Source organism: Balaenoptera ricei, chromosome 8, assembly GCF_028023285.1.
Source record: "Balaenoptera ricei isolate mBalRic1 chromosome 8, mBalRic1.hap2, whole genome shotgun sequence".
In the NCBI taxonomy this organism is placed as follows: Eukaryota; Metazoa; Chordata; class Mammalia; order Artiodactyla; family Balaenopteridae; genus Balaenoptera; species Balaenoptera ricei.
In genome coordinates, this window is record NC_082646.1 from 109,154,100 (window position 1) to 109,173,906 (window position 19,807).

The 19,807-nt window shown below is 44.3% G+C and overlaps 1 protein-coding gene across 5 annotated transcripts in view; it reads right to left on the minus strand.

Annotated features, from left to right (window-relative positions):
* Positions 1–19,807, minus strand: part of CHKA (choline kinase alpha) — a 62,708-nt gene that overhangs the window by 33,907 nt on the left and 8,994 nt on the right. For all 5 annotated transcript variants that reach the window (XM_059932241.1, XM_059932238.1, XM_059932239.1 and 2 more), the window contains one exon: positions 2,108–2,219. In XM_059932241.1, the coding sequence (XP_059788224.1) occupies positions 2,108–2,219 (112 nt within the window). The remainder of the gene's footprint in view (positions 1–2,107; positions 2,220–19,807) is intronic.

Here is a 19,807-nt window from a genome sequence, read left to right on the forward strand (position 1 = left end):
TCTACCCATGTGCTTTCAAGCATAGCTTCTACTCTTCAACAGCAGATGCAGTTTCAGGAATGGAAACTAAGAGCCTAGTAAAAATAGAATTGAGAAGCTAAATCTAGAGTGCTGCCCCCTCCTCCCCCATTAACTGCATGTAAAACATACTCTGATCCATTCGTTTGGTAAAAGTTAATTCCATTTTAAGTGGCTTCAACTCTTCTCTATTTTTCTACTGAGTTACCTAATAGTCTTTTTTTTTCCCCTTAAAAATAAATAGGGACACCGAATTCTGTTCAAACAAACTCTATTTCCAGACATTTCTATTGCACTTAAGTACTATCAGGTAATAATTCTAGACTGCTAAAATTTCAAAAAGGACAAAATATTAACTACTGACGGTGAATCTTTATTAGGGGAAAAGAAAACCGCGCGGTCACGGCCTGCGCTGCAGCCGGCTGTTGCTAAGTTACCTGTCCTTAACAGGGCACACGTGCCAGCCAACGCAGCAGCCACCAGCGCCATGTAACCACTGCAGTGTAAATTACGTAAAATTACGTAGAATGTAAAACTCCATTCCTTGGCTGCACTTGCCACTTTTCAGGCATATGAGGGCCACACGTGGCTGGTGACCGGCGTCCTGGACAGCATGCGTCAGAGCACCCCCTCACCTCCACAGGGCTCTGCTGCTCTCAGGGCACAGGGCCTGCCCCCGGCCTAGGAGGAGCGCACCGCGCACACTGAAAACGCTCCTATTTAAGTTGAAACAGAAACAAAGGCTCCATAAATCAGATTTAAACAATAGTCTCATATCGCATGCAATTCCAGCAGCTGGCTATTAAAGTATTTTTAAAGTGTTGCTTAAATGAAAGCACACGAAACGAAGGGGCAGAAATGGGACTTAATTGTTACAGAAGGTCCTCAGAGAAAAAGATGGCTGAAGGTTGATTTCATTAAAAGTCCCAAAAGGACATTAATTGGGTAGTTCAAGAACTGTTCTGAAACTGCAACTTGATTAAATAAAACACTGGACTGCGTGGTAAGCAGAGACCCTGTTCTGCTCGTCCACTGTCAGTCAGGGGGCAGGGTCGGCTGTCAGTCAGCACGTGAACCTAGTGCCAAAGTGGCCTCAGGTTTCCACAGACACGCTAGCTTTTTCCTAACCTCAGACCCTGACCACTCTCACATCTGGACAGGGTTAAGGGAAAATTACCCAATGAAAAGGTTCAGTCACATCACGACAATTTTTTTAAATGAGTTAATATGCAGAGTGCCAATTTTAACTTTAATATTTCTCAACATATGATCGAATCATCACAGATATGGACATGACCTGCTTTTTAGACTGAGCTGAAAGAGATTAGTCTTTAAAAAAAAAAACTGAGTCAGAAAACTATTCTCTGTTTCATGAAGATCAAAATGGGCCCTTCCAAGGAAGATTTAAATGGATATCAAAATTCTACCACAGAAACATACACACATTTATATGTGTGGTCAGTAAAATGATAAATTCATGGTATAGTTTTTTTTTTTAAATCCAGACATTTGGGATATCCTATAACTGGTTAAGACAATTCAACAAATAAGGTACTTTAACTGAAAGATTCAATTATTTAAGTAATATAAAAATTTAGAAAGATTAGGAATCTAACAAATTCAAAGTTTTAAAGAAATCTCAAAGGGAGGTAGTTAATAAATTCAGCTTCACTGAGCTCATACTTTTCCACTGGGACTATCCTGTAAACCCTTTTTGATGATGCTATACAAACAATACTTTCCCCACATTTGAATTTTACAACCTAAATCTGAGCTGAAAATTTCAGTGTGTGGAAAATCCAAGCATTATCCAGCACTATTAAAGATTTAACCAACATTGTACTTCCTCTGGGTATAAAGCTGCGCGTATTTGTACTAGTTTACTAACAAATAATAAGTAAAGACAGAATTTACTTAGAATATAAACAAAAAACCAAGTTGTGCAGCCCAATTAAAGCAAAAGCAATATATTTAAATAGCTCTTACAACACCACTAACAACGTATTTTAAGTCTCTTCCCAGGTAATTAGGAAAGAGGAGGAGAACTGTGGCCAGGCCCCTCCCATCCCCAAGCAGCCGAGGAACTCACCATCTTCAGAATCGCGCCGTACAGCCGCAGGAGCACCTTCCGAGGCTCGTCACCAACGGTGGCCAGAGTGTCGGGTAAGGAGCACTGGAACAGCATGTTACTGAGGCCACCTCTGCCAGAAACAAGAGGACCATAAGTATCTGTATTTTGGAAGCAAGCTAAATCGCTTGTGGATGAGAAGTCAGGACCCATTCCACAAGAACTGTCCTCATCTAAGTCTTCATTTAATCTCTCAGGATACTAGCAACATAAATGATTAACTCCGCAGTTCTCAGATCAATTCCACGAGTCACATTAAAAACAGGCAAATTCTGGGGCTTCCCTGGTGGCGCAATGGTTGAGAGTCTGCCTGCCAATGCAGGGGACACGGGTTCGAGCCCTGGTCTGGGAGGATCCCACATGCCGCGGAGCAACTAGGCCCGTGAGCCACAACTACTGAGCCTGCGCGTCTGGAGCCTGTGCTCCGCAACAAGAGAGGCCGCGAGAGTGAGAGGCCCGCGCACCGCGATGAAGAGTGGCCCCCGCTTGCCAGAACTAGAGAAAGCCCTCGCACAGAAACGAAGACCCAACACAGCCAGAAATGAATAAATAAATAAATAAATTTATTAAAAAAAAAAAAAAAAAAAAAAAAAACAGGCAAATTCTGGATCTGTTCTTCTAGGCTAGTGATGGGGGGAGTTTTTATAATTGCATGTGGCATCTGCCTCAGAGAGTGACAAGGAGCAAGGAGACCCTCTTCAGCCCTGGTAATGGGGGGAAATCCCAGATGCCTCCCTTCCAGCCCACATTCATGTATGATCCAAAATTCCCATCATATACCCATCACTGCCAGGTTAAACTCTTGGGGCAATACTTAAACCATCTCCTCCAGGACTTTCCACTATGAAGTGGAAAGATCCACCCCTTCTTAACCAGGTTTGCCTAACAGCCTTTTCAAAAAATTTGCAACATTAACAATTACTGGAGCTCTGAGAGCTCTAATAATTAATAATTATTGGAGCTCTCAGAGCTCTCAATACCCTAAACCTTCTACTGTGACTACCAAAGACAAGCAACAAGTTACAGGGGACGTTTAAACAGGAAAGCATAGCCCCGGGGACAAATCACCTGCCTGGGTTGGAAATGATTAGATGCAGAGGGTGGTTAGTTAATGCAGGGATTGGAGTTAAATGAACACAAAATACTGTACAATCAGGAATTCGAGACCAGAGGCACCTCATCTGTAGTAGACTTCAGAGTCCCCAAACCCCATTCATAGCAAGTCAATAAAGTGTAAGGAGCTATTACATAAGCAAAGCACTATGCTGGAAGCTCGGGTAACACAAAACTGAAACAGGCTCTGGTTCCTGCCCTCGAGAAACTTCCGCTCTAATGAAGAAAGCAGACATAAAACTGTAAGACAGAATTCAAAATCATGGGACAATGTCTGAACCAGACGCTTCAGCAAACCCTGAGTCTACACCTGCCTGTCAGATGCATCAATGTCACACAGCAGTATAGGTGAAACTCGTGGAGAAAAAGTTATCAGCAAGGTGGACCAGAGCTTCCTAGAACGACGTCCCCCAGTCACAGAAGCCAGCAGCCTCTTTCCCTGTTCTATCCACTGACAGTCTTAGTGAAGCTACGTTCCCCGAAGTGAGGCTAAATACAAACCTAAATTGCATCATCACACACCCAGTCAGACAGGGATCCTGAGCACACAGTGACAAGCACCGCCAAGAAATGGTCCAAGAGACAGAGTTCACTTTGTGTGAGGAAGAAAGATAACAGGGAGAACGTTTTATCTGGAGGTTGTTAACGTTGCTGCATTAACGGTGCCACAAAAATGCTCAAAGTTCCACCCCTGTGGCGGACACTCCCCACCCTCCTGGGTTAGAGAACCTAGGCTGTGTTCAGGCAGCAACGTGCAATGCGTCAGGACTCTATTTACCAGCTGCCTCTACAGCTGGCCGGGCCTGTTCGACCAAGTGCTGGCAAATAACATGTCAAGGAAGTGTCTATGTGGCTTTTGGGAAATCAACGTCAGACATGCTCATGCGCTTGCCCCCTCTTCCCCATCCATCCTGCTGTGTGGACCGAGGAGACAGTGGTGGGTCAGGGCTAAGCTACTGCCTCTGGGCTCCAAATTCCCACTCCAGTTCTGCTGGGATGCTGGGCTGGGACTCTGCCGATGACAAACCTCCTTTATCAGCTGCTCCCATTCATCAGGTTCCGGCGCAGACGTGTCTGCCTGCCGCTCCTGCCCGCGTGCTGCGGCAGCAACCCGCCCGTTCCCGTCCTCACTTCATTGGGCGACCCCACACCAGCCTCGGGGTCCCCAGCAATAGCCAAGCAGTGCCCTCTCCTTGGAGGTCGGGATCCCAACTCCGTGGGTCCCTCCTCTCAGCTTCCAGGTTCTGATCACCCCAACCTCTTCCCTTGTCCCCCAGCCCCGGGAGCCTGCTTCCTGCACCACCTAGTATTCCTTATTTTAATCACTTGTGTTCCCTTTTTGCTTTTTTGGTTCTCCACCGCCTGTTCACCCATTTCCCTATATTAAATCCTCTATGGCTGCTGAAATACCTAGTGGTGTTTCCGTTTTCTTGCCAGGATCCTAACTAGCACATGTGGCCAGAGCTTTAGCAGCTTCTTAGATCACGAGATTAACAGCCACATCCTAGGAACAGCAGAGCGGTTAGTTGAAAGGAGTCTGCATCCCCATCAAGCCGTGAAGCTGCCACACCTGCTCAGCCTGGCTACTCCTGGACCTCTTTAATGCACAACGGAAATAAATTTCTATATTGTTTAACCACTGTGACTCTGGGGTCCTCTGTTATAAGCAGCTAAACCTAGTAGTAACTGATACAGCGTCACCACATCCACTTACTCCTGTTCTTCCAGTCTGGAAACTCCTCACTCTTCTCTGCCATCTAAAAACTACCTACTGGGCTTCCCTGGTGGCACAGTGGTTAAGAATCCGCCTGCCAATGCAGGGGACACGGGTTCGAGCCCTGGTCCAGGAAGATCTCACATGCCGCAGAGCAACTAAGCCTGTGCACCACAACTACTGAGCCTGCGCTCTAGAGCCCGCGAGCCACAACTACTGAAGCCCGTGTGCCACAACTGCTGAAGCCCGCACGCCTAGAGCCCGTGCTCCGCAACGAGAAGCCACCACAATGAGAAGTCCGTGCACCGCAACGAAGAGTAGCCCCCGCTCGTCGCAACTAGAGAAAGCCCGCGCGCAGCAACGAAGACCCGACGCAGCGAAAAATAAATAAATAAAATAAATAAGTTTATAAAAAAATAAAAACTACCTACTGTTTAAAACCAAGTTCAAAGCCCAACCTCCTCAAGAATCTTCTGCTGTCTTCCCTGCTAGCTCCTGAAGACAGGGACCACGTCTAACTTCAATTCTCAAGGCCCAGCGGCCCCAGATGGTGGATGCTCAATGGAGACTTTCTGAAAATGACAATGACCCACAGCACTCTCCCGGAACCTCCCTTCTCCAAACTCCTCCCTGCTACATTGGGTAACTGACCATCTCACATTGTTCTCTGATAGGCTGGCGGTCAGCCTTGGCTCTCTAATTAGACTGTAAGCTCCCCAAGGGACAGTCCCCTCCTCCTGGGGGAGGGCATCATGTAAAAGAAAAGCCACAGGCTTCAGAGCCAGGGAGCCGATTCAAACCCTAGTTCTGCACTTACTAGCTGTGTAATCTTGGGCATGCTGCTAAACCTCTGTGACCCTCAAAAATGCACTCCTCTGTAAAGGAGCAGCACTTAAATTCAGTCACTGTAAGACCTCAGGGTCACAGAGCCCTGGGGCCGCAACGTCCTGAGCATGCAGCAAGGGTGGGGTCATTCCATCCTCCGGACAACCTACAGGGCAGTGCCAGTACTGCCTCCATCTCACAGAGGAGGAAACAAAGCAAGAAAGTGGCAGAGCCACGATGGAAGACGGCATCTGGCTCCAGAATCCTTGCTTTTAACCCTCATGCTGAGAGACGGGACACAAGCAGGAGGGCACCACGTGCCATGCCAGACACACAGTGGTGCTGCGGGCACCGCCATCCATCACAGGAGCCCAACGTCAGGACAAGTCTGTACTAACTTGCATAAGACAAATGGCTCTGTTCCTGTGGCTGCTGTCACTTACGACCACAAACTTCGTGGCTTTAAAGAACACACATTTATTATCTTACAGTTCTGGAGGTCAGATGCCTCTAGACAGGTCTCACAGGGCTAAAATCAAGCTGTCAGCAGGGCTAGACTTCAAAAGGACATACCTCATTCCAGGAAACACACACAAAATAACTAAAACAGATTCGGAGTGAGCTAATGAATTCAAAGAGGGGTTACCGGCAGGGATGAGGAATTACGGTTTAATGGGCACAGAGGTTCAGTTTAGCAAGATGAAAACATTCTTGCGATGAACAGTGGTGATGGTTGAACAACAACGTGACCGACTTAATGCCACTAAACCATACACTTAAATATGGTTAAAATGGTAAATTTTATGTCACGCATATTTTACCACAATTTTTAAAAAAGGAATGAAGTCCTGACACATGCTACAACATGGATGAACCCTAAAAACATGCTCAGTGAAAGAAGCCAGAACAAAAGACCAGATATTAAATGATTCCATTCATATGAAATGTCCAGAACGAGGAAATCTACAGAGTGGGTGCCTAGGGCTAGGGCAGAAGGGGACTAAAGGGGACAGGGTCTCCTTTTGAGGTATGAAATTGTTCTAAAATTGATTGTGGCGATGGCTGCACATACCTGTGGATATATTAAAAACCATATGCTGGGACTTCCCTGGCGGTCCACTGGTTAAGACTCTGAGCTTCCAATGCAGGGGACGCGGGTTCAATCCCTGGTGGGGGACCCTAAGATCCCACATGCTGCACAGCCAAAAAAAAAAAACCCATATACTAAAAACCACTGAATCCTACAATTTAAGCAGGTGAATTATGTGATATGTCAACTATATCTCAATGGTTTAGAAAAGAAAAAAAAAAAATCTCATTTTTCTTCACCAATGAAACTTGAATGTGCTTCTACAGAAACGTTTCACAGACGTAAATAAAAGTCATTTTAAAGAATATTTTTCAACAGCTTATTTAAAGAAAAGCAATCATGGCATCTGGAAGCTCTGCAAGAGTAAGGACCTACTTTCCCAGGAAGCAAGCTAGCTGTCCCCCCAGCTCAGGAAGACACGGGGAGCAGGAAAGCACAGAAACAGAAGGGCCCGGACAGCCTTCTCCTTTCCCCTCCACTCAGGCCCGCGCCCCAAGTGCACGGCTTGTCACAAGGGCCTGCCACGTCCAGGCACAGCCAGCACGGGCTTCTGGCTACCAAGCAACAGGACAGGCATGACATCAGTTAAAAGCCCTAGTTTTCCTTCCTGTCACATACTCTCAAAAGCTCAGTCCACGGCGAGAGCAAACAGATGAACTACTGTTCTAAGCTGTGTAACTCGATTCAGTTTATCCCCACAGTCCCAAAGAAGGAAAGCAGGCCGGCTTGGCCACAAACAAGCCCACAACCTGGAAATCCTTCATCTCTTGTATTATCTGCAGCCGGTCGCCCAATAGGCCCTAGTGGGAAGAAGTAAAACATGGATGATTTTTAAGTAACAATCAAAATAAATAAAACAATGTCATTGTCACAGATGACCCAAACTGTCAGAAACCACCTAGAAAAAAGTCAGACACCAACGAGCTAAATAATACGACTAGGAAGAAGATACGATGGGAAGATATGCCACAGAAACGACAGCAGAAACACAACAGCCAATTTACCATGGCATTTGTCAAGAATATCCTTCCAAGTAAAACCCCAGGAACGCTCAAGGATTCCAAAGAAGTCTGAAACTTCAACCTTTTTAACATGTGGCAGAAGATCTTTTTTTTTTTTTTAATTATTATTTATTTATTTATTTTATCTATGGCTGTGTTGGGTCTTCGCCTCTCTGCGAGGGCCCTCTCCAGCTGTGGCAAGCGGGGGCCACTCTCACCACTCACGGTGCGCGGGCCTCTCACCATCGCGGCCTCTCTTGTTGCGGAGCACAGGCTCCAGACGCGCAGGCTCAGCAATTGTGGCTCACGGGCCCAGTTGCTCCGCGGCATGTGGGATCCTCCCAGACCAGGGCCCGAACCCATGTCTCCTGCATTGGCAGGCAGACTCTCAACCACTGCGCCACCAGGGAAGCCCAGAAGATCTTTATAATAAACATACATGTCATAATTAAATTTAGGAGGCACAGAGATACTCACATAAGCAAAATATCAAATAAGATGAGAATAACATATTTATTTCATATTCAACATATGTAAGCAAGCCATGGCAGGTAGGACACTGAAAAGAGAAGTCACTGCTGGCGGGAATTCTACAGTGCCCTAGGGATCCAGCTGAGTGTGCGTCCCTAATCGTCACCCCACAGGTCCCTCAAACAGTACCAATGGAATAACGAGCAGAATACAGAGCTGCTTTTACAGACTGCTGATCAGATGCGAAAATCATAATTTCAATTTCTCTTGATACACAGCTTATCAAGAATTAACTTACAATTGAGAATAATTTGACTCATCAAATGACAACACACATAGAACATAAAGGATATTTGAAAAAAAAAACCATGCAAAAACAAAACAAAGAACCAACTCCAAAATGAAGAACCAAAACGCTAACTGGTTTATCTGCTAAAGAAAATGAATTTGTGAAAACAGAGCCACAAAGCAGTTGCTTGGTAGTGCTGTGTTGCTTTTGGCACATTCAAGATCACCTACACACCACAAGTGACGAAGAACCTGGGTGACCTGGCATATTTTTTAAAACTCAATTAAGTTTATCAGTTGTTGAAGCAACTAAAGTAGGCTGCTTTAACGTGTATTAAATTGTTTGACTTTCAGATTTTCAAATCCAGGTTCCAAAAAGTTGTGTGTACGTGAATCTGAAAGACCCCCAAAATAAAAAAGACAACTACTTACCCAAATTCTATTATTCAAATATAACCACTTTGAACACTGTAGTATATATTTTTCTTGTCATTTTCCTAAGCTCCTTTTCCCAATTTCTTTCTTTTTATTAAAATTGGGATCATGGCAATATACTGCTCTACAAAGTTCCTTTTCTACTTATATTATGAGCATTTTCCATCAATTCAGCATCAAAAACATCATTTTTAATTGTGCACGGAATTTCACCTTAAAGATACAGCATGGTTTAACCAACTGCCTAATGCTAGAGTTTTCCCATTATTTTTTTTTTTTTTAAAGTTTTTTTTTTTAATTTATTGATTGATTGATTGCTTGATTGCTATGTTGGGTCTTCGTTTCTGTGCTAGGGCTTTCTCTAATCGCGGCAAGCGGGGGCCACTCTTCATCGCAGTGCGCGGGCCTCTCACTATCGTGGCCTCTCTTGTTGCGGAGCACAGGCTCCAGACGCGCAGGCTCAGTAGTTGTGGCTCACGGGTCCAGTTGCTCCGCGGCATGTGGGATCTTCCCAGACCAGGGCGCGAACCCGTGTCCCCTGCATTAGCAGGCAGATCCTCAACCACTGCGCCACCAGGGAAGCCCTCCCATTATTTTTTACTTCTACACACAACTCTATAAAATGTATACCTATATCTCAATCTTTATGCACAATCTGAGGAGATCCTTTAAAGCTGGGTTTTCTGGACCAAGGGGCACTACCATTTTAAAATTTCTTGATGCTTACTGCCAAAGTGTCCTAAAACAGAGCCACACTGGTTCACTCTTCACCTGTCAGTAGTGTCAGAACTCCTGTCTCATATCTCAATTGACCTGTTTTTTAATCAATTAAAACTTGATATTATCAAAAATATAATTTTTTAAAACATTAAACTGCTAGTGAAGATAATGAAATTTTTTAATGCTTCAAGATATAAAGTTAACAAATGGCATGAAATATTTTAAAGTCAAAAAATTATTGCAAAGGGAATATTTGTAAGTACATCAATATGGGAAAAATAGTTAACGAAAATAAACTATGAAACATACTGAAAGTTAGCAACTTTATTTAAATGGATTTCTTGATGATATGCCTTAGTGATTCTATGCTAAGTAACTTCCCCCCAAACTGATAAATGTCAATTCATTACCTGCCTCAAATGAAGCCATACAATTTACTGCACTAATCATTAAGAGGAGAAAAGAAAACTGGAAGATGTAAAATAGCAAATCTAAAATTTTAGTTGATCTAGACCTGATCAACTAAAATTTTAGATTATCTATTTTACATCTTGCAGTCAAAGAAACTGTGTCACAGTTGGCATCATATTGATTGCAATTAATTTTATTTATATTTTTAAGAGATTTTCTATTTACTTATTTGTTTGTTTGTTTGTTTATGGCTGCGTTGGGTCTTCATTGCTGTGCGCGGGCTTCTCACTGCGGTGGCCTCTCCTGTTGCGGAGCACGGGCTCTAGGCACGCGGGCTTCAATAGCTGTGGCTCGAAGGCTCTAGAGCTCAGGCTCAGTAGTTGTGGTGCAAGGGCTTAGTTGTTCCGCAGCATGTGGGATCCTCCCGGACCAGGGCTCGAACCCGTGTCCCCTGCATTGGCAGGTGGATTCCCAACCACTGTGCCACCAGGGAAGCCCGATTGCAATTAATTTTTAAAGAACCCTGACAAATTCCACAAAATCATTTCAAAACAAAAACCACTCCACGAAACTAAGATCTGGCATTTGATGCTACTGTCTCTCAAAGTTCCTCGCAGCAGGAAATATCATCACGCCTTCCTGGTGTGAAAGGTCTTCTTAAAATAGAAACCTAGATGACAATTGGTTACCTACAGTCAAACATGAACCAAATGTTCCATGACTCACAGGATTATTAACCCCCCATACGTGAACCACCCTACTACAAGTACACCTGTCGCAAAAAATGCTCTAATGTTTCAGCACTCAGACCAAATACACAGGTTATAAAAGACTTCAAAATTCTGTTCTAAAGATCAGAATCTTATTTCAGAATGAAACAGAATTTTAACACCAATGCAAAATGGTGGTTACCTCTGGGCAAAAGAAGGGAACCCAAAGCCAAATGTTCAGATTTGATAAAGCTATTTTATTATTTTCAAAATTTTATTCTTTACTACTTTATAAATGTTTGTAATTTTTAATAAAGAGAGGTTGTTTCACATAAAACTTTATGGCATCTAATACACAATCACCAGCATATACTATAATGAACTCTTCTCAAAAATCAGTTGGCAATTTAGTATATGTATAAAACCAAGATCACTGGTAGCAAGGGGAAAAAAGGCGCTGGTAAAAAGATCACAATGGGTCAAAGCAACAATAATCTTGTCCAATATCCTCTCAAACTCAATAGGGATATTTGTTGGGGTCTGTGGAGATCCTCTGACAGAGGGCTCAAAAGATCAGTGACATCTTCAAAAAGTTAAATGTTGAGTTACCAAATGACCCAGCAATTTCACTCCTAGACATATACCCAAGAGAAATGAAAACATATGTCCTCACAAACACTGAACACAAATGTTTATAATAGCCAAAAAAGGGAAAGAATCCAAATGTCCATCAATTAATGAGTGAATAAACAAACTGTGGTATATCAAGCAATGAAATATTATTCAGCCGTAAAAAGGAATGAAGTACCAATACATGCTACAACACGGATGAACCTAGAAAACATGATGCTAAGTGAAAGAAACTGGTCACAAAAGGCCATACATGTTGTATGAGTCCATCTATATGAAACGTCCAGAAGAGACAAATCCATAAAAATTAAGTAGATCAGTGGTTGTCAGGAGCTAGGCAGGGGAGAATGGGAAGAGAATGCTAATGGTACAGGGTTTCATTTTGAGGTGATGAAACTGTTCTGAAAAAACAGCAGTGATTGCTGTGTAACTCTGTAAAAATATTAAAAAACACTGAACTGTACCATTTAAAAGGGTGAAGTTTGTATTACGTGAATTACGTCTCAATAATGCTGTTTTTTTCCTTTCTAAACCAGTGATAACTTGCCTTAAGTAGTTTATTAAATCGACCATTCATTGATTTATTTGAACCTATGAATGACCGTCCTCTTAATATTAAGCTCCGTGTGTATGATCCATGGCAATCACCATTTGATTAAAATCTGCTCCCAAGCAGTGAACACTTCCAATGAAACTGCTAGACCCTAGGAGAAATCAAGCCCTCAAAAAGATGCCTCTGATTTTAGGATCTGGAAAAAGAAGAAGCATTACTAAGGACTTTGGAATGAGAGAAGTTACCGAGTTTCAGGAAACCTCCATGTCACACTGGGTTTCCAGCTTCCCACACCTACCTGTAACTCTATTTGGAGGTGGCACCTGTCCCCCACCAGCACGACCAAAGGTGCTTCCCTCTGGTCCTGGCCATACACTTCTTTTTCTCCTCCCCACGTTAGCTTTTTGTGGCCTACGCCCGCAGCCCCCCAGTTTGAGGCCTGTCAGGGAGGGCTCACTCACACACACACACACACACACACACACACACACACACACACACACCGCCCACCGCCTTCTCCTCCGCTCTCCCATTACCTGGTTTCCACAGCCCAGGCACCTGCCACCATCCAGGCATCCAGGCCATTGTCAAAACCGTCACGAGAAAAGGTTCCAGAATAAAGCCTGGGGAGGGAAGGTTTGCCAACACCGGCCTCCCGTGCCCTTTGCCCTCCTCCTGCCGATTGGCTCACTTCCGTGCTGTTCATAATCTCTGGACTTGTCAAAGTTTTAAAATTATGCTTCAGTAGTTGTGAACATCTCTGAACCGGGTGGCTTCCACGGTACTCTTTAGTGCAGCATCCTGAATTCCACCCCTGCGCTGGCAGGCCAAACGCAATGCAGGAAAACTAAGGGAGGAAGACTCGGAAGAGATGAAATTTCCAGTAGCCTATGTGCAGGGGAAAGCAGTAAAAGGCCACAACCATAACTTCAGGCATTAATTACCTGCCATCGTGTGTACACCCTACAGAATCCTACTCACCCTTATTCACAGTCCAAAACGGACAAAGGGTGACTCACAAACCAGGTCTGTTTGCAGCTCTCATCAGTAAAACAGGGTCCCTGAAAAGGTCAGACCCCTGGGGCGACCCTGCCTTCTCCACATGACTCGTCCATACGAATGTCACTCGGCCCTGGACTGTGGCAGGATGCCTACCTGCGGAGGTTTCCGACCCATGGGAGCACCGACTGGACCTCAGCGTAGAGATGCCACTTGACTTTACTACTTACCTAAAATATAGGACTCGTCAACACGCTCAAGGTCATTTGAAGGCCTTGCCAGACATCATACTCTCAGGATACTTTTGCACATACCTTGCAAGCAATAGGTGCTATTGTAGAGAACTGCTTATTACAAAAAATCTGGGCAAAAATAGAGAAAGGTGTATGTAATCTCTGCCTAAACTGAAGTGCATACCTGAGTGACTAGCTGAAATAACCATCATACTGTGTTAGAACTAGACAGGAGTCACCACTTATTAACACTAACTCCTGGCAAGCTACTCAGCCTCTCTGGGCCCCAGGGGTTAAGAATTCCTCTCCCTGAGGCTCCTTGCCTGGGGTTAAATGAGATAAGCACAGTCAGCGTAGTACCTGGCAAGAGTGAGCACTTAATGAATGGAATCTTTTATTACCGTGATTAACTTAACAAAGCAGAAATTCTAGTATTCAAACTGTCCTGAAAAGATCAAAATGATATTTCAATTAAAATATAACACTATATGGCTATTCAAAAGAATAAGGTAGCTCAATAAATACCAATATAAAACAATCTCCAAGACACAGTGCTGCTTTTAGTGCAAAAAAAGGGATCTAGTAGTGGGATTGCTGGGTCGTATGGTAGTTCTATTTTTAGTTTTTTAAGGAACCTCCATACTGTTCTCCATAGTGGCTGTATCAATTTACATTCCCACCAACAGTGCAAGAGTGTTCCCTTTTCTCCACACCCTCTCCAGCATTTATTGTTTCTAGATTTTTTGATGATGGCCATGTACCAAAATGTTCATTGCAGCTCTATTTACAATAGCCAGGACATGGAAGCAACCTAAGTGTCCATCATCGGATGAATGGATAAAGAAGATGTGGCACATATATACAATGGAATATTACTCAGCCATAAAAAGAAATGAAATGGACATATTGGTAGTGAGGTGGATGGAGTTAGAGTCTGTCATACAGAGTGAAGTAAGTCAGAAAGAGAAAAACAAGTACAGTATGCTAACACATATATATGGAATCTAAGGAAAAAAAAAAAAAAGGTCATGAAGAACCTAGTGGCAAGACGGGAATAAAGACACAGACCTACTAGAGAATGGACTTGAGGATATGGGGAGGCGGAGGGGTAAGATGTGACAGGGTGAGAGAGTGGCGTGGACATATATACACTACCAAATGTAAAATAGCTAGTGGGAAGCAGCCGCGTAGCACAGGGAGATCAGCTCTGTGCTTTGAGACCACCTAGAGGGGTGGGATAGGGAGGGTGGGAGGGAGGGAGACGCAAGAGGGAAGAGATATGGGAACATATGTATATGTATAACTAATTCACTTTGTTACGGAGCAGAAACTAACACACCATTATAAAGCAATTATACTCCAATAAAGATGTTTAAAAAAAAAAAAGTGATCTACTGTTAAGTATTAAAGAGGGAGGGGAAGCTACACATTCTCAGCCCCTCGCACAGGGCCTAGCGCATTGCAGCTCTCAGTGTTTGCTGAAGAAACGAATACACCCACACATACTAATATATGCATGACATCTCTCTGGAAGTGCTTGCTTCTAGGGAGAGGCGCCGGGGTCAGAGATGGGAGAAAGACACCCTTTCGTAATGTTTGAATCTTAAAGCCAGTACACTGATTATCTACTCAAAGATTTTTTTTCTTTAACAAAATGAGCAAAAATAACCCTTGTTTTTTTCCAACTGTCCTGTGTAATCCCTTCACAAATAAAAGGAATGAATGCTCAAGGAGGGAGCTATCCCACTCAACTGACTTCCTGGTTAATCATCAGGTCGGTATGAAGTACCATCCTAACCACAAGATAATGAGAGGCTAACAAATAAAACACTCTTGTGGAAAATCTAAAAACTCTTTGTACCTCCCTCCGTTCCTGCCTTAAATACGGGGTGGCAAATGTGATGTACCCATTCACGTTTCAAGCCCCTCCCTGGCCTGGGGCCCTTATTCTGAACATGAAATATCACTACAGAGCGCTAGGGAGGTTAAGACACACACAGAGGAACTCAGATGTGAACGGCTTCCAAGGCGGGCCAGGGAATGTTCTTAATGCTTAAAGTAATATTGCTTTTTATTTATTTATTTTTTTAAATTAATTTATTTATTTATATTTATTTTTGGCTGTGTTGGGTCTCCGTTTCTGTGCGGGGGCTTTCTCCAGTTGCGGAGAGCGGGGGCCACTCTTCATCTTTTTCTTATTTTCACACTTTCTCTTAAAAAAAAAATTAAGGAGGGCTTCCCTGGTGGCGCAGTGGTTGGGAGTCTGCCTGCCAGTGCAGGGGACATGGGTTCGGGCCCTGGTCTGGGAGGATCCCACATGCCGCGGAGCGACTGGGCACGTGAGCCACAATTGCTGAGCCTGCGCGTCTGGAGCCTGTGCTCCGCAACGGGAGAGGCCGCGATGGTGGGGGGCCCGCGCACCGCGATGAAGAGTGGCCCCCGCTTGCCGCAACTGGAGGAAGCCCTCACACAGAAACGAAGACCCAACACAGCCATAAATAAATAAATAAATAAAATTAAATTTAAAAAAATAAAAAAATTTAAAAAAAAAATTAAGGAAAATGTTTAGTAACTTGGGCTCCAGTTAATTGAAACTTTCCTGCTAATTTCTTTCCTCTAGTCACATAACAGATAATACCCTGTGTACGTTTTTAGGCCCGGGCCTCATTTTCAGCCCTGAACTGCCTGACTGAGCCCTTTAAAAAGACAAAATGTTTTTCAATGATATCAATCTATAATAATAATGATCAATTTGTTTCTTGGTGACTTTTCCAACCTTCAACTTTAGAGGCAGTTCTAGGTTTAGGCAATTTGATTCTCTCCTCCTTCAACTCATCTTTTTCTACGTTAGCCCCACTGTTCCAGAACCTGAAGCATAATCCTTTCCAACAAAAGTCGACTGTGTTAGACAATGAAGCATCTCGGGGAAATTTACATGCTACCTAAACACAGGACAAACCCCAAAACCCTGGTAAGGCACAAAATCAATCAAGATCCTCTTAACTTGCTAACAGGTCACTACACTTCAAACAGGTTACCCTCACATTTGGGATAAAGTACAGTTTATTTCCAGACTTAATGGCAGTGGAGATTTTCAAGGAGGAAGAAAAAAATGAACATTTCCCCGCCATGAGGCAAATGAGGAAACACTCCTGACTTAAAGGTCTATCAGCTCACCATTTATGGCACGGCTGTACTTTACCCAGGAGGCCAGAGGTGGCAAGAGGGCTCCCCACTCAAATACAGAGAGTACTCAACCATAACGCGGGGAAGCAAAGGAAGGTGGCTGGGCCACAGCAACTGTAAAAACTATCCTTCCAGCTCCCCACCTGCTACGGCTCAGTCCTCAGGGTGGGACCACGACACGGCGCTTCCCTCATCACTCCCTCTCCAACCACGAAGCCGCAGCGCAAGATGCCATCTTGGTTCCTGGCCGCTTCACAAATCCTCCCAGACTGTTCACCCACCTTGCGAAAAACACTGAATGCTACTGGCAGGTGTTGGCTATAAAAACTATCATTCAAGTTTGCTTGCTCTGAAAAGTTCTCATAGATTGAAAATATACTCCATGTGTAGAAAGGAGGTCAAATCCGAGTCAATGATAAGGCCGAACAGTCCAGTAGATGTGGTCCATTCATGCTGTGTTGTGTGTCACTTTAACACGGCAGCAGGAAGCTGGTCTACACGGAGCAGGTCCTGGGCACTTGGGAATGTCACACCCTGTGCTTCAAGTACTCAGTGTGTGACAGGAAGTAGTTGGTAAAATTTTTTTTTTAATTTATTTATTTATTTATGGCTGTGTTGGGTCTTCATTTCTGTGCGAGGGCTTTCTCTAGTTGTGGCAAGCGGGGGCCACTCTTCATCGCGGTGCGCGGGCCTCTCACTATCGTGGCCTCTCTTGTTGCGGAGCACAGGCTCCAGACGCGCAGGCTCAGTAATTGTGGCTCACAGGCCTAGTTGCTCCGCGGCATGTGGGATCCTCCCAGACCAGGGCTCGAACCCGTGTCCCCTGCACTGGCAGGCAGACTCTCAACCACTGCGCCACCAGGGAAGCCCAGTAGTTGGTAATTTTAACTACACGTGATAAAGTGAATGCAGGGGAGAGAGCCTCTGCACTATTGTGTGGACTCTCTCTGCCCCACAGAAACAATTTTTTAAGTTTTGGAGTAAAATCACTTCACTAGATAGTAGTTTACTGTATAACACAGTTTTAATTTTAGCAACATGTATTTAATACAAGTAGCTTTACAAATGGTTTGTATCCTTTATTTGCAGACTTACCAAGTCTTAACGAGGTTATTTCTGTTTTATTCTACAGCATTCTACATGGGGAAAATGCATGCTGTAGTGATACAACAAGTTAGTGAAGTGCCCATGGTCTTGAAATATGCCATTCCTCACGTCAAACCTCTAGATTACTTTTTTTCCCCATATTTAAGTTGAGGTGAAACACACATAACATACAATTTGCCATCTTAAACATCTGTAAGTGTACAGTTCAGTGGCATTAAGTACATTCACATTCTTGTGCAACCATCACCATCTTCTACCTCCAGAACTGTTCATCTCATAAAGCTGACACTCTGTGCCCTTTAAACACTAACTCTCCGTTCCCCATCCTCCAGCCCCGGGCACCCACCAGGCTACTGTGTCCCTATGAATTTGCCTTCTCTAAGGACCTCACAGCAGTGACATCATACAATATTTGTCTTTTTGTGACTGGCTTATTTCACTTAGCAGAACGTCCTCCAGGTTCAGCCATGTTGTAACGTGTCAGACTCTCCTTTTTATCACAGCTGAATAACATCTGATTGCAGGTATATGCCACACTCTGCTCATCCATTCATCCATCAAAAACATGTAGGTATTTTTAACCATTTGGAAAAGGAGTCCATCTAGGTGAGTCAGCTCAGACAACGAGAAACCTGAGACACTGCCTGCTCCAGAGAAGCCTTTAGCACAAAGGTTTTCACCTGCTAAACTGAGATGGGAAGTTTCTGGTCTGCACCGAACCAACTGTACTTTGCTGAAAACCAAAAAAGTCACTGAAACCTCTGCAAACTGTCCGCAAGTAACATGGCGCAAAGCCCAGCACACACAGGACTCAGTCTCCTTAAGGTTCAGGGCCTGCACGGAAAATAGAAGCGTAATATCAAAAGAGCTACTGAATTTAGAGCACAAACAAGAAAAAAGGAGATTTTTGCAAAATTTCTTCTAACCATCTAAAATTCAACTTGAAACGACCACAGCTCAGGGGGAAAAAAGCACTTGAGTAAAATGACAGCATCAATACACAGTAATCAGGAACAGGTGTCTTAACTCCCAGCTCTCTCAACACCAAGTCTGCAGGCACAGTTATGAGAACAGGCTTTGTCCCAGGTGGGTTGCTGGCTCTGCAGACAGCTGCATGGTCTTGGGCAAATTACTCTGTAAAATGGTGTAACAGTATCTAGTAGGGGTCTGTGAAGATTACAGAAGATAATGTCAGTTGCTTATTATCATTACCAACTGCAAAGCAAAGGTTAATCTTTAAGAGTGTGTGGGACAGAGCTTCCCTGGTGGCGCAGTGGTTAAGAATCTGCCTGCCAATGCGGGGCACATGGGTTCGAGCCCTGGTCTGGGAAGATCCCACATGCCGCAGAGCAACTGAGCCCATGTGCCACAACTACTGAGCCTGTGCTCTAGAGCCTGTGAGCCACAACTACTGAGCCTGCATGCCACAACTACTGAAGCCCGCATGCTGCAACTGCTGAAGCCCACGCGCCTAGAGCCCGTGCTCTGCAACAAGAGAAGCCACCGCAATGAGAAGCCCACGAACCGCAACGAAGAGTAGCCCCCGCTCGCCGCAACTAGAGAAAGCCCTTGCACAGAAACGAAGACCCAACACAGCCAAAAATAAATAAATACATTTATTTAAAAAAAAAAAAAAAAAAAAAAAGAGTGTGCGGGACAGAGAAAAGCTCGGGCTTCAGTCCTCTGCTCCAGGCTGCTCAACCTCAGCACCGTCCACGTTCAGGGCACGGAGAGGGAAGTGCTGTCCTGTGCACTGTGGGATGTTGAGCAGTATCCCTGCCCTCTACCCACTAGATGCCAGTAACACCACCACCACCACCACGACATCGTGACAATCAAAAATGTGTCTGGACATTACCAAATGTCCCTCAGAAAGTATTTCTAGAATACCCATTTCAAGCCACCAACCTTAGCATCCTTGGGACACAGCACACCTCTGCCTCCTCTTCCCACCTGAAAGGTCCTTCCACATTTCAGAGTTCAGGGATGCTCCCACTTTCTCCACAAAGTGCCCCACATCCCTTCTAGCCCACATGGACCTCCTGGGCCTTATGTTTTTATTGTTTCATCACCAGGCCCTGGACTTCTGTGATATTCAACAAAAAAAAGTACTAGGCACAATGAGATGAGTGAATGTTGATTTACAGGGAGATGGCAGTCTGGTTGTGGATGCAA